This window comes from Bos indicus, chromosome 8 (genome assembly GCF_029378745.1).
Source record: "Bos indicus isolate NIAB-ARS_2022 breed Sahiwal x Tharparkar chromosome 8, NIAB-ARS_B.indTharparkar_mat_pri_1.0, whole genome shotgun sequence".
In the NCBI taxonomy this organism is placed as follows: Eukaryota; Metazoa; Chordata; class Mammalia; order Artiodactyla; family Bovidae; genus Bos; species Bos indicus.
In genome coordinates this window covers 85447616-85470187 of record NC_091767.1, presented here as the reverse complement: position 1 = coordinate 85470187, position 22572 = coordinate 85447616, and the positions used below count along the sequence as shown (strand labels likewise).

The window sequence follows — 22572 nt, the reverse complement described above, 5'->3', positions numbered from 1 at the left end:
GAAACAACCCTAATGTCCACCAACAGACAAACAGATAAGAAAATGCAGTACATATATACACATAACTGTACATAATTCAGCCTTAAAAAGCAAAGAAATTCTGATACATGTTAAATCAAGAGATTAGCCCTAAAAACATTATGCTAAGTGAAATAAGCCAGTCACAAATGACAAATATTGTTTGATTCCACTTAGAGCAGGTACCTGAAATAGGCAAATTCATGGAGACAAAGTAAAACAGAGGTTACCAGGAGCTGGGAGGGGGAGTGGGCTAGGAACAGGTAGTTATTATATAATGGATAGTTTTATCCTGGGAAGATGAAAAAGTTCTGGAAATGAATGGTGATGACTGCATAACGGTGTGAATAAACAATGCCACTGAACTGGACATTTTAAAATGGTGAAAATTTTATATTAAGTATATGTTTATGGAGGGTTCAGGATGGGGAGCACATGTATACCTGTGATGGATTCATTTTGATATTTGGCAAAACTAATACAATTATGTAAAGTTTAAAAATAAAATTAAATTAAAAAAAAATAAGAATAATCCTACTTACAGATTTTTTTGTAGATGTCCCTAATCAAGTAAAGGAGTTCCCGTTTCTATCTTAAGGTGTTTTTTACATTTCCCACAAATGTTTATTGTATTCTGCCAAATGACTATAATGCATCAACTGATATAATCACATGCTTTTTCTTCTTTAGCCTGTTAATATGGGGGATTATACTGATTAAGTTACAAATACAGAGCCAGTCTTGTGTCCCTGGAATAAACCATGCTTGATAACGGTGTACAATTATTTCTACATATTGTTGAATTTAATCTGCATAATAATTTAAGGATTTTCATGTCTATATTCATGAGAAATGTTGACTGTAGTTTTCTTTTTTCTATTGTTCTTGTCCGATTTTATTACCAGCATAATATCTGCTCCACAAAGTGAATTAGGAAGTGTTCCTCCCTATTTTCTGAAAAAAAATCATGTAGCATTTGTGTTTAAGACTCCTTTGAAAATTTGGCAGATTCTGCATTAAATCACCTGGGCCTATAAATTTCTTTTGTAGGAGTTTTTAAAATTATAAATTGGATTATCTTTTTTCTTTTATCATATTTTTAATTGAGGTATAACTGATATATCACATTATATTAGTTTCAGGTGTACAACGTGACTTGATCTTTGTAGACATTGCAGAATGATCACTACAATAAGTCTAGTTAACATGCATCACCATACATAATTACAAAACTCTTTTTCTTGTGATGAGAACTTTTAAGATCTATTCTCTTAGCAACTTTCATATATACAACATAACTAACTGTAGTCACCATGATGTACAGTACATTCCCATGACATTCATTTTCTAACTGGAAGTTTATACCTTTTCACCCCCCTTACTCATTTACTCCCCCCCCCCCCCCCACCTCCTGCTACCACCAACACCTGTCTGTTCTCTATATGTAACCTTTTCTTCTTTTCTAAAGATATATAACAGCATATAGTATTTGTCTTTCTCTGACTTATTTTCTTTTAGCACGATGCCCCCAAGATCCATCTATGTTGTTGCAAGTGACAAGATTTCTTATGGCTGAAAATAATATTTCATTGTATGTATGTACACATATACATACATTCATACATATATACATATATTCATCAATGGATATCCATTCATCCATTGATGGACATTTAGATTGTCAACAACTTAGGTTGTTTCTGTGGTTTGGCTAATAATTATAGCCCTGTTCAAATTATCTATTCCATATTGGTCGAGTTAAAGTACAATAGTTTATGTTTTTCAAGGAAACCAGTCCCTTTTCATCTAAGTTGCCAAATGTATGGGTGGATATTCTGTTGATGGCTACAGAGTATGTAGTAATAACTTCTGTTTCACTTCTGATACTGGCATTTTGTGCCTACTCCTTTAGTCTTCTTTACAAGTTTTGTCAATTTTATTATTTTCAAAGAATCAGCTCTTTATTTCACTGATTTTTCTCTATTCTTTTTATTTCCAATTTCATTGATTTCTGCCTTTATCACAATTATTTCCTTCTATTTGCTCCTCTGAGTTTATTTTGCTCTCATTTTTCTAAGTTCTTGAGGCAGAAGCCTAGATTCAGTTCAGTTCAGTCGTTCAGTCGTGTCCAACTCTTTGCGACCCCATGAACTGCAGCATGCCAGGCCTCCCTGTCCATCACCAACTGCTGGAGTTTACCCAAATTCATGTCCATTGAGTTGGTGATGCCATCTAACCATCTCATCCTCTGTCGTCCCCTTCTCCTCCTGCTTTCAATCCTTCCCAGCATCAGGGTCTTTTCAAACGAGTCAGCTCTTCGTATCAAGTGGCCAAAATACTGGAGTTTCAGCTTCAGCATCAGTCCTTCCAATGAACACCTAGGACTGATCTCCTTTAGGATGGACTGGTTGGATCTCCTTGCAGTCCAAGGGATTCTCAAGAGTCTTCTCCAACACCACAGTTCAAAGCATCAATTCTTCAGTGCTCAGCTTTCTTTATAGTCCAACTTTCACATCCATACATGACCACTGGAAAAACCATAGCCTTGACTAGATGGACCTTTGTTGGCAAAGTAATGTCTCTGATTTTCAATATGCTAACTAGGTTGGTCATAACTTTCCTTCCAAGGAGTAAGCATCTTTTAATTTCATGGCTGCAGTCACCATCTGCAGTGATTTTGGAGCCCAGAAAAATAAAGTCAGCCACCGTTTCCTCATCTATTTGCCATGAAGTGATGGGACCAGATGCCATGATCTTAGTTTTCTGAATGTTGAGCTTTAAGCCAACTTTTTCACTCTCCTCTTTCACTTTCATCAAGAGGCTCTTTAGTTCTTCTTCGCTTTCTGCCACAAGGGTGGTGTCATCTGCATATCTGAAGTTATTGATATTTCTCCCGGCAATCTTGATTCCAGCTTGTGCTTCATCCAGCCCAGTATTTCTCATGATGTACTCTGAATATAAGTTAAGTAAGCAGGGTGACAATATACAGCCTTAATTTACTCCTTTTCTTATTTGGAACCAGTCTATTGTTCCATGTCTAGTTCTAACTGTTGCTTCCTGACCTGCATATAGGTTTCTCAAGAGGCAGGTCAGGTGGTCTAGTATTCCCCTTTCAGAACTTTCCACAGTTTATTGTGATCCACACAGTCAAAGGCTTTGGCATAGTCAATAAAGCAGAAATAAATGTTTTTCTGGAACTCTCTTGCTTTTTCAATGATCCAGATGATGTTGGCAATTTGATCTCTGGTTCCTCTGCCTTTTCTAAAACCAGCTTGAACATCTGGAAGTTCATGGTTCACGTATTGCTGAAGCCTGGCTTGGAGAATTTTGAGCACTACTTTACTAGCGTGTGAGACGAGTGCAATTGTGCGATAGTTTGAGCATTCTTTGGCATTGCCTTTCTTTGGGATTGGAATGAAAACTGACCTTTTCCAGTCCTGTGGCTACTGCTGAGTTTTCCAAATTTGCTGGCATATTGAGTGCAGCACTTTCACAGCATCATTTTTCAGGATTTGAAATAGCTCAACTGGAATGCCATCACCTCCACTAGCTTTGTTCATAGTGATGCTTCCTAAGGCCCACTTGACTTCACATTCCAGGATGTCTGGCTCTAGGTGAGTGATCACACCATCATGATTATCTGGGTCGTGAAGATCTTTTTTGTACAGTTCTTCTATGTATTCTTGCCACCTCTTCTTAATATCTTCTGCTTCTGTTAGGTCCATACCATTTCTGTCCTTTATCGAGCCCATCTTTGCATGAAATGTTCCCTTGGTAACTCTAATTTTCTTGAAGAGATCTCTAGTATTTCCCATTCTGTTGTTTTCCTCTATTTCTTTGCATTGATTGCTGAGGAAGGCTTTCTTATCTCTCCTTGCTATTCTTTGGAACTCTGCATTCAAATGGGTATATCTTTCCTTTTCTCCTTTGCTCTTCGCTTCTCTTCTTTTCACAACTATTTGTAAGGCCTCCTCAGACAGCCATTTTGAAGCCTAGATTGCTGACTTGAGATTTCCTGTTTTTCACATATACATTTAATGCTACAAGTTTTTCTCTCATGACTGCTTTAGCTGCATCCCACATACTTTGATATCTCATATTTTCCTTTTCATTCACTTTTATGCATGTTTTGATTTCTCCTGGGACATCATTTTTGGTGAACAGATTATTTAGAAGTCTGTTATTTTCTAAGTGTTTATAGAGATTTTTCTGTTAACTTTCTCTTATTGATGTCAAATTTGATTCCATTGTGGTCAAACAACATATTTTGTTCAACTTAAATTTTTAAAAATTTCTTAAGGTAAACAAATTATTGTGTCTTATGTGTTGTTTTGAGCCCAGGAAATGTCTATGTTGGTACAGTCATCCCTCAGCACCCATGGAGAAGTGGTTCCAGAACTCCCCTCAAAATCTACAGATGCCCAAGTCCCCTAATATAAAACAGCATGGTATTTGCATGTAACCTACACACATCCTCCTATATACTTTAAGTCATCTCTAGATTACTTTTAATGCTTAACACAATGTCAATGCTATGTAAGCAGTTGCTAGTCACAGAAAATTCCAATTTTGCTTTTTGGAACTTTCCAAAATTTTTTTTTTTTTTTTTTTTTTACCTTTTTGATCAGCAATTGGTTGAATCTGCAGATATGGAACCCTTGGAAATGCCAGGTTAACTTTATGAATATGCATTTTGCTATTGTGCTAAGGTGAAATGCTCTATAAATGTTGATTCGATTCTATTGGTTGACAGTGTGGAGCTCTTACTGATTTGGGCCTAATTATTCTCTAACTTTGACAGAAAAGTGTTGAAATCTCTTATTGTTGATTTGTCTATTTCTCCTTTCAGTTTTCTCTTCACGTCTTTTGAAGCTCAGTTATTTGATGCATATACATTGGTGCTTAGTCACTCAGTTGTGTCCAACTCTTTCCAACCCCTTGGACTATAGCCCACCAGGCTCCTCTGCCCATGGGGTGTTTCAGGCAAGAATACTGGAGTGGGATGCCATTTCCTCCTCCAGGGGATCTTCCCAACTCAGGGATCAAACTGGTATCTCCACTGCATTGCAGGTGGATTCTTTACCACTGAGCCATGGGGGAAGCCCATGCACACACATTAAGGACCCCTATGTCTTCCTGGTGAAGTGACCCCACTTACCGTTCTTTGTGTCTGAGAATTTTCTTTGAAGTTTATCTTACTTTATATTAATATAGGAACCCGTGCTTTCCTTTGACTAATGTCTGCATCTTCTTTTTAATCTTTTAAAATCTTTATTAAAATTAAAATCTTCATTATCTTTATTAAAATCTTTTTAATCTTTTTAATCCTTCTTTTTCTAATCTGCCTATGCTGTTACATTTGATGCTTCACTTAGATAGCATATAGAGTCTTTTTTTGATGTCAGTCTCTCTTCAGTTCAGTTCAGTTCAGTCACTCAGTCGCGTCCGACTCTTTGCGACCCCATGAATTGCAGCACGCCAGGCCTCCCTGTCCATCACCAACTCCCGGAGTTCACTCAGACTCACGTCCATCGAGTCAGTGATGCCATCCAGCCACCTCATCCTCTGTCATCCCCTTCTCCTCCTGCCCCCAATCCCTCCCAGCATCAGAGTCTTTTCCAATGAGTCAACTCTTCGCATGAGGTAGCCTAAGTACTGGAGTTTCAGCTTTAGCATCATTCCCTCCAAAGAAATCCCAGGGCTGATCTCCTTCAGAATGGACTGGTTGGATCTCCTTGCAGTCCAAGGGACTCTCAAGAGTCTTTTCCAACACCACAGTTCAAAAGCATCAATTCTTCGGCACTCAGCCTTCTTCACAGTCCAACTCTCACATCCATACGTGACCACTGGAAAAACCATAGCCTTGACTAGATGGACCTTTGTTGGCAAAATAATGTCTCTGCTTTTCAATATGCTATCTAGGTTGGTCATAACTTTCCTTCCAAGGAGTAAGCGTCCTTTAATTTCGTGGCTGCAGTCACCATCTGCAGTGATTTTGGAGCCCAAAAAAATAAAGCCTGACACTGTTTCCACTGTTTCCCCATCTATTTCCCATGAAGTGATGGGACCGGATGCCATGATCTTCGTTTTCTGAATGTTGAGCTTTAAGCCAACTTTTTCACTCTCCACTTTCATTTGCATCAAGAGGCTTTTTAGTTCCTCTTCACTTTCTGCCATAAGGGTGGTGTCATCTGCATATCTGAGGTTATTGATATTTCTCCCGGCAATCTTGATTCCAGCTTGTGTTTCTTCCAGTCCAGTCTCTCTTAGTTGGTGTATTTAGACCATTTTAATTTTGTTCCCTCTGCTTATGTTTTCTTATTACTGACTTACTGTCAGTTACTTGAATTTTTTTTTTAACATTCTCTTTTATCTATATTGTTTTTTAGTGTACCTCTTTGTGTAGATTTTTTAGTAGTTGCTCTAGGTGCTACATTATATATATATATATATATATATATATATATATATATATATATATACACACATAACTTATTGGTCTACTTGTATTGTCATTTTACCAGTTTGAAGTATGGAAACTTTACCTCCCATTACATCCTCTTGTCCTTTCTGTTTAAATTGTCATTTTCTTAAGTGTTTACTTCTATATACATTTAGAATCACCTCAGGCTGTGTAATAATTTTTACTTTAACCATCAAAATAGGTTTAGAAAAATTCATACATAAGCAAAGTGCTTATTTTTCATTATGATGTTTACTCTCTTCCTGATTGTGCCAAGGGTCATCAAGACCACCCCCAAGTTTGATATTTACTAGGAAGATGCACAAAACCTATCACAAGTGGCTATAATTACAACAAAATGATACAAAGCAAAATTAGCAAAGGGAAATGATACAAGAGATTAAATCCAGAGGAAACCAGGAATAAACACCCCAAATCTTCTTTCTCCCATTGGAGTCCCCACATGACCCCACTTAATTCTTTCAAAAAGGATTTATAACAACATGTGCTAAATGTTTTCACAAAGAAGCTCATTAGCAGCTCACTGCCCAGCTTTTTAAATGGTGGGTTGGTCACACAGGCACCTTCTGCCTAGCACATACCAAAATTCAAGATACTAGAAGAAAAGCATAAACCCATTGTTTGCATAGTTTTAGGCACAGAGAGCCATTCTTATTAGCTCCGGGAATGGTGCCAATCCACCTAAAATACAAGATTCCCATTCTAGCCAAAAGATAGTCTTACCAGCAGGACTTTCTAAGGACAGACTGCTATGTTAACTTTTTACTGCACACAGATGTTCCAAGGTTCCCTCTTTTATTGTTTCCTTTTTGTTTATAAAATTGCCTTTCCTCATCTGCTGGAGACAAATTCTGAGTTTTCCTTTATCTAAGTATGCCCTGATTTCCCTTCATTTCTGAAAAATATTTTTATTTCATATAGGATTCAGGGTTTGTAATTATTTTCTTTCAGCACCTGGAAAATTGCATCACTTTCCATCTAGCCTCTGTCATTTCTGATGAGAAATTCACTACCATTCTAACGGTTTTCTTCCCCTGTAAGAAATGTGTTATTTTTCTCCAGTTGATTTCAAGATGTTTTCTTCATTTTTAGTCTTCAACAGTTTCATTATAATGTGTCTTGGCATGGATTTCAGTGGGCTTATCACGTTTGGGATATACTAAGCTTTTTGAATCTGTAGGTCCCTTGCCAAATTTAGGAACTTTTCAGCCATTAATTATTCTAATACTTTTTCAACCCTGCCCTTCTTTGCTTCTTCTTCTAGAACTGTGGTAACACAAATGTTAAGATACTTTGTTATACTCTCACAGTTCTTGAGGCTGTTCATCTTTTTCCCACTACATTTTCTCCCTGTTGCACAGACTGGGTAATTTATATTATTCTGTCTTCTAATTCAATAATTTCTCTGTTACCTCTAACCTGCTGTTAAGTCAATCTATTGAGCTTTTTCTTTTAGGTACATATGTCTCAGTTCTGAAATTTCTACATGCTGATTCATTGTATCTTCTATTTCTTTGCAGAGGATTTTTAATTTTTCATTTATCTCAAGTGTGTTCTTTTAGTTGTGGATATCCAGTTGTCCAAGCACCACTTGTATAGACTGTTCTTTTTCAACTGAATAGTCTTGGCATCCTTGTCAAAAATCAATCGACCATATATAAGAGATATTTTGCTAAGCTCTCAGTTCTATTCCACTAATCTATATGTTTATACTTATGGCAGTTTGACACTTCTGTCACTGTCTGTAGCTTGGTACTAAGTACTGAAACCAAGCAGAGTGAGTCTTCCAACTTTCTTTTCCTTTTTCAAGATTCTTTTGACTTCAGGGTCCTATGAGATTCCAAATGAATTTTAGGATTTTTTTTTCTATTTATATAAAACATGAAAGATATTGTGAGAGGGACTGTACTGAATCCATAGATCACTTTGGATATTACTGTCTTTGCAGGAATATTGTCTTCCAATCCATAAGCATGGGAAGTCTTTCCATTTACTTAGGTCTTCTTTAATTTTAGCAATGTTTTGCACTTCTCAGTGAACATTTATTTTGACTCCTTGGTTAAGTTTATAGCAGAACATTATTTTTGATGCCATTACAAATGGAATTAAAAAAATATATATTTCCTGTTTGAATAGGTCTTTGGAAACAAATAGATACAACTGTCATTTTTGTGTTGATTTTGTGTCCTGAAACTGAATTAATTTATCAGCTCTAACAACGTTTTGTGGATTGTTGTATAGATTTGAGATAATGTCTTCAGTGAAGATATAATTTTACTTCTTTTCCAACTTGGATCTTTTCTTTTTCTGCCTAATTATGGCTAGAACTGTCAGTACTATGATGAACAGAAGTGGCAAAAGCTGAAATCCTTATCTTGCACTGTTCTTCAGTCTTTCACCAGTAAGAATAATATTAGTGTAGATTTTTGCATATAAGGCCTTTATCATGTTGAGGAAGTTTACATCTATTCCTAGTTTACTGAATATTTTTATCATGAAAAGAATGCTGAATTTTGTCAAATGCTTTTTTGTCATCAACGAAAATGTTCATGCAGTTTTTATACTTTATTCTCTGAATGCAGTATTACAGGATATTAATATTCTAAAACACATTGTAAACCTCTATTGGTCTAATATGCTGCTGGATTCACTTTGAGAGCATCTTGGTGAGGACTTTTGTCCCTATATTAATAAGGAATGTTAGCTTGTAGTTTTCTTTTCTTGAAGACTGTTTGTCTGAGACCTCTGGAGTCAGAGTAATTTGTCACAGAATTAGATAGGAAGTGTCCTCTCCAATATTTTCGAATAGCTTGAGAAAGATTTGTCTTAACTCTTCTTTATATATTTAGTAGAATTAATAACTGAAGCCATCTCACTGTAATCTTTTCTCTGTTGAGAGTTTTTTTTTTAATTACTGATCCAATATTCTCATTAATTATAGATCTATTCATAATTTCTATTCTTTACTGAGGAAGTTTAGATAGAAATGTATATGCCTCAAAATGTGTTAATTTCACCTTGGGCAGCATATCTGTTGATAGTATTCCCTTACAATCCTTTATATCTTTAAAAAATTGATAATAAAGTTTTCAATTTCTGATTTCTGATTAGAGTAACTTGAGTTTTATTTTTTTGTTAGTCAATTTAGATGATCATTTTAACAAACCAACTTTAGGTTTTCTTGATTTCTCTGTCATTTTTCTATTCTCTATTTGTCTTTGCTCTAACTTTTGTTATTTCTCTTCCTTCTGCTAGCCTGGGTTTACTTGGTGCTTCTTTTTCTAGTTATACAGGTTATACAGTTAGGTTATTAAGTTCTCCTTTAATATGTGCATTTACAGTTATAAATTTCCCTCTAAGCACTGCTTTCACCATATTCCATAAGTTTTGGTATGTCATGTTTTAATTTCCATTTTTTTCCCAAAGTATTTTCTTTATGTGACTTTTCTTCTTTGATACATTAGTTGTTTAAGAGTGTCCTACTTAGTTTCCACATATTTGTGAATTTTCCAAAATTGTTATTCATTTCTAGTTTCATTCCACTGTGAACAGAAAAGTTACTCTGTAAGATTTTAATCATTTCAAACTTAAGACTTACTGACTTACCTGTGGCCTAAGATATGGTCTGTCCTGGAAAATGTTTGATGTGCACTTAAGTGGAATATATATTTTATTGTTGTTGGGTGGTGTGTTCTGTACATGTTAGGTGCAATTGATTTATAGTGTGATTCAAGTTCTATTTTTCCTTGTTGATCTCCTATCTGGCTGCCCTATGCAGTATACAAAGCTGAGTATTAAACTCATCAACCATTATTGTATAACTATTTTCTTTCTCAATTCTGTCCATTGTCATTCCATATGTTTTTTATATATTGATATATATTATAATCATTATATCTTCTTTCTGTAGTAAGCTTTTTATCAATATATGATATCTTTCTTCATCTTGTTATCTTTTCCTAATTTAAAATCTACTTTGTCTCAGTACAGCTATCTCAACTCTTTTTTGGTTACTATTAGTATGAAACATCTTTTCCATTCTTTCTTTCACTCTTACTTTCACTTCTTTCCATTCTTACTTTCAACCTCTTTATATCTATATATCTAAAGTAAGTCTCCTATAGACAACCACACACAGATCTTGTTTTTCTTTTTAAAATCCAAACTGCTAACCTAGGCCTTTTGACTGGGGATTTTATACTACTTACATTGAATGTGTTTATTGAAAAGGAAGGATTTACCTTTGCCATTTAGCCATTTGTTTTCTGTGTATGTCTTTTGTTTCTCAATTCCTCCATTGCTGCCTTTTAAAATATTTTTTTCCCTTGTGGTTTTTTTTCACCTTTATCCCCTTCTTTAATTTTCTGTGTATTTTTAAGTAGTTTCTTAGTGGTTAACATGTTAACATTTTTAACTTGTAAAAGTCTACTAACTTAGTTTCAATAGTATACCAGCACTCTTGCTCCTATATTTTTCCATCCCACTCCCCTTATTTTCTAATTGTCCAAGATTACATCTTTATACCGTGTATGCTCACTAATATAGATGTATACTTTCTGTGTTTGCCTGAAACCACATAGAAAAAGCAGAAGTTATAAACTACACAAAAAAGCAAAATAATATTGGCTTTTATACTAGCTTATGCACTAGCATTCACTTCTCTTTCTAGTGGTTTAGAGTAACTACCTAATGTATTTTCAGTTCAGCCTGAAGTTTTGTTTTTTTGGTTCAGGGTTTTTATAGAGCAGGTCTATCATTAATGAGCTCTCTCAGGTTTTGTTTAAATTAACATCTTGATTTATCCTTCATTCTTCAAGAATAACTTGCCAGATATAGAATTCTTAGTTCACAGTGTTTCTTCCAAGATTTAAAATATGTGATCCCACTGACTGGTGGCCTCCATGGGCTCTGATGAAAAATTGTCTGTTAATCTATTTTAGGGTCTTTTGCAGGTAACAAACAACTTCTTACTTGCTGTTTTCAAAATTCTGTCTTTGGGTTTTGACAATTTGACTAATATGTCCTAATGTGGATTTTTTTTTTTTAGTTTATCTTACTTGGAGTTTGTTGAGTGTCTTGGATGTATAGATTTATGTCTTTCATCAAACATGGGAAGTTTCTGGATATTATTTCTTGGAATTTTCTTTCTTCTTTCCTTCTGCAATTTCCATTATGTGTATGTAAAGTAAACCTGATGGTGTCGCACAGGTCTTTCAAGAACTGTTCACATTTTACTAATCTTTTCTTTCTGTTCCTCAGAATGGGTAACTTCAATTGAAGTATTTCCAAGTGGCACAGACTTAATTTTCCTTGTTTAAATATGTTGTTGAATCCCTATAATGAATTTTTCAGTTCAGTTACTGAGCTTGCAGCACCAAGACTTCTATATGGTCCTCTTTTATAAATTCTCTTTATTGATACTCTATTTGTTCAAATATTGTTGACTTAGTTCTTTTCATTCCATGTCCTCATTTTCCTTTAGGTCTTTATGCATATTTAAGATATTTGATTTAAAGTTTTTGTGCCAGGGCTTCCTCATGGATAGTCAGTAGGCAGGCAGTTTAAAATGGGATGGGATAAGAAGAATGTGAATATGCATTATCCTTCAAGGAAAGAAAGTGAAGTGAAGTCGCTCAGTTGTGTCCGACTCTTTGAGACTCCATGGACTATAGCCCACCAGGCTCCTCCGTCCATGGAATTTTCCAGGCAAGAATACTGGAGTGGGTTGCCATTTCCTTCTCCAGGGGATCTTCCCGACCCAAGGATCAAACCTGGATCTCCTGCATTGCAGGCAGACACTTTACTGTCTGAGCCATGGGGAATGATTAGGCTATCATTAGGCTAAGGAAAGAAAGGCTATTCATAAGTTGTCAGGGCTGCCAATTCCACCACAGGCCAAGGGACAAGGCTGCCACTCTTTGCTTACATCAGAGGCTCTCAAAGAGTCACAGAGGCAGGGTCACCCCTCTGAGCTCAAGGGGCCCTGCCAACCCAGTGCTGAAAGAGATCTGGGATGGATTTGAATCCTTTCTTTTCCTACACTGTGACATCCATAGGGTTTCTCTCTGGTGTGAAATTGCTAATGTGAAAGATCAGAATTTTGACTGATGCTTTTAAAATATTCAGTACACTTGTAAAGTTTCTCTCTTTACAAGTGAGAATGAATCCTCTGATATTGAGTAAGTTTTGAGCTTTCAATGAAGCATTTACTTCCATTATCCTACATATAAGGTTCTCACCAGAATGAATTTTCTGATGTTGCCTGAGCTCATAACTGAATCTGAAGCCTCTGCCATAAACGACACATTTCCACAAATGTGGGTTCTTCTTCCTGAAGTATCACTCTCTTTGTAGGAAATTCTGAGTTTAGACTGATCTTATACTCATCAAATCCCTTGGTTCTTGTTACTGAAGAATTTTGGGAGACATGGTCACCTGCCAGAAATAAATTAGTTTCTCAGGGAAGGTATTGGAGAAACCTAACCTAAGCCAGGGAGAAGGCAATGGCAACCCACTTCAGTTCTCTTGCCTGGAAAATCCCATGGATGGAAGAGCTTGGTAGGCTACAGTCCATGGGGTCTCGAAGAGTCAGACACGACTGAACGACTTCACTTTCACTTTTCACTTTCATGCATTGGAGAAGGAAATGGCAACCCACTCCAGTGTTCTTGCCTGGAGAATCCCAGGGACGGGGGAGCCTGGTGGGCTGCAGTCTCTGGGGTCACACAGAGTCAGACTCGACTGAAGTGACTTAGCAGCAGCAGCAGCAGCAACCTAAGCCAGTGTTACAAGCTTTCCCCAAACCGGGCTCCCAAGGACAATGCGGCAAGAGCATTCCCAGTACCATGAAGAAACCCAATATCTGAGATTTCTTCTTTCACAAAATAAGATGGTTTGTCTTCATTTTATTGCAGAATTTCCTGTTTTATGTTATATACATGAATTTTCTATTCAACATTAGTCCATTAAAGGCAGAGCCTATGATGTTTCTGTCCTGAAGTTATCTTCCTCATTAAGCAAAGAAGACCTTGGGTTTTGGCCCAATGTGCCTGATAACAAGAAATATAGATAAAGTCCAAAGTGGCTTATCAGCCAATTGGCAAGGTAGCACTGTAGCTACAATAAGCTGCCTCTATCCAAGTCTAAGAACGCAAGCAGGTGATAGCTCTGGGATATTTGTTTCAGTAAATTCCCAACTACTAAGCCTACTTGCATGTCCTCAGTGCTTATTACAGACCCTGAGCTTTCACAATAAGGAGCAGAAAGTGAAATGGAAGCGAAAATATGCGGGCCCAATCGGCAATACTGTCTTCCTCTCAGGCCCTCTAGGGACACTTCATGGGTCAAGTTGGACACTAGGCATGGGTTAGCCCCAAGAGTGATGGATGACACTGCTGGAAGGCTGGCAAGGCAGAACTACTCAGTTAGCCTCCCACAAGTTTTGGTAAGTTGTATTTCCATCATCAGTCTGTTTGAAATATTCTCTGCTGCTGCTGCTGCTAAGTCGCTTCAGTCGTGTCCGACTCTGTGCAGCCCCATAGACAGCAGCCCACCAGGCCTCCCTATTCTTCTTTGGTGTAAGGATAGTAAGGACTGTGTTGTTTAATTTCCAATATTTGAAATTTACTTAGATATTTTACTGTTGACTTCTAACACAATTCTCTTAGTCACAAAATATATACTTTGTATTCTTTGCATCTTTTTAAATTTGTTAAGATTTCCTTTACAGAACCCCATGTAGTCTATTTTGGTGAACATACCAAATGTACTCGAAAAGAATGTGTATTCCACAGTTGTAGGGTGGTGTGTTCTATAACTATCAACCAGGATAACACAGTTGCTAGTTTTCTTCAGATTATCTACATCTTTACTAAATTTTACCTCGTTGTCCTATCAATTACTCAGAGGGGAGTCTTTTTTTCCCTTTAATTCTGGCAATTATTTTGAAGTTTTGCTATTTTGAATAAGTATATACACACCTAACTGTTATGTCCTCCTGATGACGTGACCTCTTTATCATTCCAAAATGTTCTTCTTTCCCTTTGTCTAGCAGTTGATTTTATCTGATAGTTGATAATGCTATTTTCCTTTCCTCACTGAGTATAGCTAATATTAGAGACTTTAAAGTCCTTGTCTGGAAATTTAATCCACAGGGTGAATTATGGTTTGTAACATCAAAAAAAAAAAATTAAACTTTAGGGACTTCCCTGGTGGTCTAGTAGAAATCTAGAGATTTCCCTGGTTATAAATCTGCCTTCCAATGCAGGGGACACAAGTTTGATCCCTGGTTGGGGAACTAAGCTCCCACAAGCCTCAGGGCAACTAAGCCCATGCTCTGCAACTAGAGAAAGCCAATGCACCAAACAGTCTGTGTACCACAATAAAATCCATGTACAGCCAAAACAAAAATTTTTTAAGTAAAAGAAAAATTAAATTGAAAACATGAGTAAGATTCAGAATAGACATGAAAAAAGCAGAGGGCTAAAAATCAAGATGAGGCATGTAGAGAGAAAGGGAACACAGATGCCATAAGAAGGAAAGGGAGAAAACCTATGATACGGGAAGGGAAAAACATCTGGCAGGAGGGAAAGGAAAGCTAGTGGTAGTAGAATAGAGAGCAAAGGTGTTAGAGCATCTTGTCAATGGTTTTAAAAGCAGACAAAAACCCACAGATGCTCTACTATAGAATTGTAACTCACATGATCTAAAACACTCATCTCTCTTCACCTGGCCATATTTGGTGGCATCTTTCTTCACTTGGCCATATTCTGTGGTAAGTCCAAAATTCACTTCATGAATAAAATTTCCCATAGAAACAATTCTGAAACATTGAGAACAGGTTAAATTTCTAATGACTGAGAAACACAGCGGGATGGAATAGTGAAAATCTATTAATGATTTAACCAGTAGAGTTACTGATTTGAATGTAAATGTTTGTGATTTTTTTCACTTTTTAAAGTGAAAAAAGGTATGATAGTGGTGTAGTAACTAGTTTTAAAATACTATAATTTTATCATTAAAACTTGTCAGATGCACACAGACAGACCAAAAATCTTAATTAAATTATAGTGACAGGAATAATTGAAATATCCATCAATTGATAAATGAGTAAACAAAATGGCTTATATCCAAACAATGGAATATTATTCAACCTTAAAGAAGAATAAAGTATTACTGGTTTGGGCTACAGTGTGGATGAATCTTGAAAATATTATGCCAAGTGAAAGAAAACAGCCACAAAACACCATATATTACATGATTCCATTTATATGCAACATCCAGAACAACCAAATGTATACAAATAGATTAGTAGTTGTCAAGAGCTGGGGGAGGGGAGAATGGGGAGTGACTCCTAATGAGTGCAGGATTTCTCTGGAGTGCTGCTGCTAAGTTACTTCACTCATGTCTGACCCTGTGCAACCCCACAGATGGCAGCCCACCAGGCTCCTCTGTGCCTGGGATTCTCCAGGCAAGACTACTGGAGTGGGTTGCCATTTCCTTCTCCAATGCATGCATGCATGCTAAGTCGCTTCAGTTGTGTCTGACTCTGTGTGACCCTATGGACAGCAGCCCACCAGGCTCCTCCATCCACAGGATTCTCTAGGCAAGAATACTGGAGTGAGTTGCCATTTCCTTCTCCACCTCTAGGGTGGGAGGGGTCTGAAAACATTATGGAATTAGAAAGTGGTGAACAAAGCTAGTGGAAGTGATGGAATTCCAGTTGAGCTATTTCAAATCCTAAAAGATGATGCTGTCAAAGTGCTGCACTCAATATGCCAGCAAATTTGGAAAACTCAGCAGTGGCCACAGGACTGAAAAACGTCAGTTTTCATTCCAATCCCAAAGAAAGGCAATGCCAAAGAATGCTCAAACTACTGCACAATTGCACTCATCTCACATGCTAGTAAAGTAATGCTCAAAATTCTCCAAGCCAGGCTTCAGCAATACATGAACCGTGAACTTCCAGATGTTCAAGCTGGTTTTAGAGAAGGCAGAGGAACCAGAGATCAAATTACTAACATCCTCGGGATCATGGAAAAAGCAAGGGAGTTCCAGAAAAACATCTACTTCTGCTTTATTGACTATGCCAAAGCCTTTGACTGTGTGGATCACAATAAACTGTGGAAAATTCTGAAAGAGATGGGAATACCAGACTACCTGACCTGCCTCTTGAGAAACCTATATGCAGGTCAGGAAGCAACAGTTAGAACTGGACATGGAACAACAGACTGGTTCCAAATTGGGAAAGAAGTACATCAAGGCTGTATATTGTCACCCTGTTTATTTAACTTATATGCAGAGTACATCATGTGAAATGCTGGGATGGATGAAGCACAAGCTGGAATCAAGATTGCTGGGAGAAATATCAGTAACCTCAGTTTTGCAGATGACACCACACTTATGGCAGACAGCGAAGAACTAAAGAGCCTCCTGATGAAAGTGAAAGAGGGGAGTGAAAAAGTTGGCTTAAAACTCTACATACAAAAAACCAAAATCATGTCATCCAGTCACATCACTCCATGGCAAATAGATAGGGAAACAATGGAAACAGTGAGAGACTATTTTGGGGGGCTCCAAAGTCACTGCAGATGGTGACTGCAGCCATGAAATTAAAAGACACTTGCTCCTTGGAAGAAAAGTTTTGACCAAACTAGACAGCATATTAAAAAGCAGAGACATTACTTGGCCAACAAAGGTCCATCTAGTCAAAGCTATGGTTTTTCCAGTAGTCATGTATGGATGTGAGAGTTGGACTATAAAGAAAGCTGAGTGCCAAAGAATTGACACTTTCGAACTGTGGTTTTGAAGAAAATTCTTTAGAGTCTCTTGGACTGCAAGGAGATCAAACCAGTCAGTTCTAAAGGAAATCAGTCCTGAATATTCATTGAAGGACTGATGCTGAAACTGACACTCCAATACTTTGGCCATCTGATGCAAAGAACTGACTCCTTGGAAAAGACCCTGATGCTGGGAAAGATTGAAGGTAGGAGAAGGGGTGAAAGAGGATGAGATGGTTGGATGGTATCACCAACTCAATAGACATGAGTTTGAGTAAGCTCTGAGAGTTGTTGATGGACAGGGAAGTTTGGCATGCTGCAGTCCATGGGGTCGTAAAGAGTCGGATATGACTGAGCGACTGAACTGAACTGAAAATACGTAAATTTCTATGTCTCAAATAACTAACAGCAAAACAAACAAACCTAACAAATCCATTGTTCTGTTTTCTTTCAGAGTAAGTTAAGATCTTGTCCCTTTATGAAACAAGTATGTTATGAGTACCGTATATCTGCAAGTATGGAAACTTCTTAAAAGCAAAGCTACTCAGTCCTGCCAAAGCACCAAAATCACAACTAGCTGTTGAACAACCATCAATAGGAGGATGTTGGAACTCACCAAAAAAGATATCCCATGTCCAGAGACAAAGAAGAAGCCACAACTAGATGGTAGGAAGAGCACAAACACAAAATCAAATCCCATACCCATTAGGTGGGCAACCAACAATCAGGAGAATGATATTATCAAAGAAGTTTTCCCACTGTTGTGACAGTTCTGAGCCCCACATCCAGCTTCCCAGCCTGGGGATCCAGCAAAGGAACTGGGAATCCCCAGCGAATCTGATTTTGAAGGTCAGTGGGATTCAATTACAGGACTTCCACAGGACTGGAGGATTCAAAGACTCCACTCTGGGAGGACACAAACAAAATCTTGTACATGCCAAAACCCAGGGAAAAGGAGCAGTGACTTGCTTGTGTTGAAGGGTCTGCTGTGGAGGTGTGGGTTAGCAGTGGCTAACCATAAGGATGGGGGCAAAGGCAGCAGCAGTCCTGGAAGAGGTTCTTTGGCCTAAGTCCTCTTGGAGGTCTCCATTAACCCTACAATAGAGTCCACAGACCCCAGGGCTGAGCTGCCTCAGGCCAAACCCCACCCATCAGCAGATAATTGGATTAAAGTTTTACTAAGCATACCTCTTATGAAGAAGGCAATAGCACCCCACTCCAGTACTCTTGCCTGGAAAATCCCATGGAGGGAGGAGCCTGGTAGGCTGCAGTCCATGGGGTCGCTAGGAGTTGGACATGACTGAGCGACTTCACTTTCACTTTTCACTTTCAATGCACTGGAGAAGGAAATGGCAACCCACTCCAGTGTTCTGGCCTGGAGAATCCCAGGGACGGGGAAGCCTGGTGGGCTGCCATCTCTGGGGTCGCACAGAGTCGGACATGACTGAAGCACCTTAGCAGCAGCAGCAGCAAACATACCTCTGCCCACCAGAGCAAGACCCAGTTTTTCTCACCACCAGTCTCTCCCATCAGGAAGCTTATACAAGCCTCTCAGCCTCTTCCATCAGAGGGCAGACAGAAGAAGCAAGAAGAACTACAATCCCACAGTAGCTAGAAAACCACTAGTAGCTAGAAAGTTAACCAGGATGAAAAAGCAGAGGGTTTTGTCCCAGATGAAGGGACAAGATAAAGTTCCAGAAAAACAACCAAATGAAGGAGATAGGCAACGTTTCTTCTCTGCAATCATCCTCTGTGTTTTTTTTCAGTCTAACTTTATTGAGGCTCTTGATGGCTAAGTCGAAGATCTATCCTGATAAATGTCACATGGCACCTGAAAATATGCTATTTTCAAATATCTTTGATATCAATTTCTAATATAATTTCACAGTGATAAGAGAATAGACTGCATGATTTCAACATTTTTAGACCATGAAATTTTGGCACCTTGTTTTATGTCCCTGGATATGTTCCAGTGTCTCCTAGTTTACAGTCTATAGGAACTTGAATAGAATTTGTATCCTACTATTGTGTGAAAATTGTATAAATTTTAATTATGCTGAATTCATTCACAGTGCTTTTCAGGTCTACTATACCCTTCTACTTCTCTATATTCTATTAATTTATGAGAGTTTGAAACTCCAACTAAAAATCTTAACTTTTCTACTTAAAAAAATAATTATAATGGAACTATATGTAACATTGTTCTGTATTTTCCAAGTCTCCTGTGAATATGTTATCACACTTTCACAATTTAAAAAAATTAAAAAATAAAAACAAAGCTACTCAGATGCTCATGCCCTGGGTTCAATTTTTAATTAATGAATAAAAGGGAAAAAATGTATATTGAGAGATGATGGTCATAGACAGGATATAGTTCAGGGTGTGCCAAGGATCCCACAGGAAGGGGCAGGAAAATAATGTTTCATTTTGGCCAAGAATGTCTCTCTATTAATATCAGTAATGGTAAAGAGAAACCTATAAAAGAAATTCCCCCCACAAACACCTTAGGAAACATTCTGAATTGCATGTACTGCATAAACACTTTCTCTCAAAAGATTTGACAATTGAGGGACATACAGCCCTCAATGTTATCTGATAACATCAAAATCAAGTATTTTTAACTTATACAGTAACAGGCAAATACCTACCATATGAGCTCAGCAGTTCAGATCTAACAAAAAAATTTTATACTTGTCATATTTTTTATGACAGGCAACACAAAATTTAATGAGACCAACTGACACTATTTTTTGTAAATGATAATAATCAATAGAAGTATCCCACCTGGCGTCTGTTTAGGCAGTCAGTAAACGTTAACTCCATTTGATTATGTCAAGGTCACAAGCTGCCTAGTCTTAGGGATTAGAAAATCTTTCCTTTAGGACATATATTCATTCAATTACTACTTATGGCAAACTTCTCAAAATCCTTCAAACCTAACTTGTTCCAAGTTCAAGCCCAAACTCCTCAGCCTGGATTTCAGGATTCTGGTTGAACTATCTCCATTCAGACTCAGAGTGGGTAAAAGCAAAACCTTCAGAGCCGAGGCAAGTAGTGAATGAATGAAGCAGGCACTTCAGCCATGGGGTCAAGGGGCACGAGAGGCTGTGACTACACCATGGGGATGCTGTTTGGTTCCAGCTACTTGTCATATGCACCAAGAATGTGGACTCAGGACTTAGGTGTATTCTTCCAATTTTTAAGTGTGGAAAACTCGTTTAAATATAAAGCATGGGGCCAGCCAAATTATAGCTACCCATGAATCACCAGCAGACAGCAAGTCAGCATCCTCACCTCTACACAGAGAAAACTGATGTAACAAAAGGCCATGGATGGCTCCAAGCTTCCCATATGACGAGGGACAGCCTGCAGATCCCCTGGTCTCAGAGACGTGCTAGGCTTCCAGTCACATTCTCACAGAAATACATTCCTTCAGCTCTTCAACTTGCCATATCTGTCAGGGTCAGCTCAGGCAGCTCCTCCTTTGAAAGTCTTCCTTCACTCTTTTAGGCCCTGGAATCACTGGGCACATAACCATAATTGTGTTTCAACTGTGCTGATGACAATTTACTACTTGATGAATGTATAGCTCATGAATGGACCAGAGGAGTCCAAGAAAAGGCTCCAGGTAAGACAAGTCACACCTCCAAGATCAGAGGTAGGTACAGCCTAACACCATCAAGGCGGCTCCAGTACACGACCAAAGAAATGGGTCCATCCTATAAGAGCTAGGAAGAAATTTTAGGACTCACCTCATCCCTAGTAGTCAGGAGCCCTGGGGCCATGTTCTTAGTCTGGTGAGTGCTCTTCCTAGAGAAGACTCGTCGCATAGGCAGAGCTGGAGAAAGAAAAGAAAGGGATGTGTAGGAGGAGTACCCATCTATCCAGCCTCACAGTTTAGCAGAGGCAAGAAGGAGGTAAGGAAAGCAGGTTGAAGATGGTATCAGAGGCCTCCCTTCTTTTTTTAATTTAAAAAACTATATCTTATTGGCATATATTAGACACACAATTATACACGTATTTAAAGTATACAGCTTAGTAAGTTTGAAATACTTATACACCTGTGAAAACATCACAACACCGAGGAGAGTAAATTTATTAGTCATTTCCAAAAATGACTAATGTGCTCCTTTGTAATCTTTCACTCCCCTCCCCAACAGCCATTGATCTGCATTTTGTCATCAAAGATTTCTTACATTTACATTTTCCAGTTTTTTTTTTAAATTTGTTTAAATTGGAGGATAATTGCTTTACAATATTGTGTTGATTTCATCCATACATCAACATGAATCAGCCATAGGTATATATATGTCCCCTCTCTCTTGAACCTCCTCCCACATCCCACCCCATCCCATCCTTTTAGGTTGTCACAGATTATGTTTGAGCTTGATGAGTCACACTGCAAACTCCCACTGCGTATCTATTTTATATATGGTAATGTGCATGTTTCAGTGCTACTCTCTCAATTTGCCCCACCCTCTCCTTCCCCCACTCTGTCCACAAGTCTGTTCTTTATGTCAATGTCTCCACTGCTGCCCTGCAAACAGATACATCAGTGTCATCTTTCTAGATTTCATATACACACATTAATATGTAACATTTGTTTTTCTCTTTCTGACTTACTTCACTCTGCATAATAGGTTCAAGGTTCAACCACATCATTAGAACTGACTCAAATGCATTCCTTTATACAGTTGAATAATATTCCATTGTATATATGTACCACAACTTCATTATCCATTCATCTGTCAATGGACATCTACTTTGCTTCCATGTCCAAGCTACTGTAAATAGTGCTCAATGAACATTGGGGTACATGTGTCTTTTTCAACTATGGCTTTCTCACACTGTATGTCCAATAGTGGGATTGTTGGGTCATATGGTAATTTTATTCCTAGTTTTTAAGGAAAAACAATATGGAAAACAATTTCCATATTGTTCTCCATAATGGCTATATCAATTTATATTCCTATCAACAGTACAAGAGAGTTCCTTTTTCTCCACATCCTCTCCACCATTTACTGACTGAAGATTTTTTTGATGACCAGTGTGAGATGATACCTCATCATAGTTTTGATTTCTCATCTAATAATGAGGGATGTTGAGCATCTTTCCATGTGTTTATTAGCCACCCAGTTGTCTTCTTTGGAGAAATGTCTGTTTAGGTCTTCTGCCCACTTTTTGATTGGGCTGTTTGCTTTTCTAATACTGAGCTGTTTGAGCTGCTTATACATTTTGGAGATTAATCCTTTATTAGTTACTTCATCTGCAGTTATTTTCTCCCATTCTGAG

The 22572-nt window shown here is 37.8% G+C and overlaps 1 protein-coding gene across 3 annotated transcripts in view; it reads right to left on the bottom strand.

The window, feature by feature from the left end:
• ZNF169 (zinc finger protein 169) overlaps window positions 1-22572 on the bottom strand; it is a 55809-nt gene that overhangs the window by 21106 nt on the left and 12131 nt on the right. For 2 of the 3 annotated variants that reach the window (XM_019966612.2, XM_019966611.2), the window contains exon 2: window positions 21033-21118. In XM_019966612.2, the coding sequence (XP_019822171.2) occupies window positions 21033-21110 (78 nt within the window). In that variant the 5' untranslated portion in view covers window positions 21111-21118. Of the gene's footprint in view, window positions 1-15201; window positions 15324-21032; window positions 21119-22572 lie in introns of all 3 variants that reach the window. The other variant, XM_019966613.2, reaches the window with a different exon arrangement.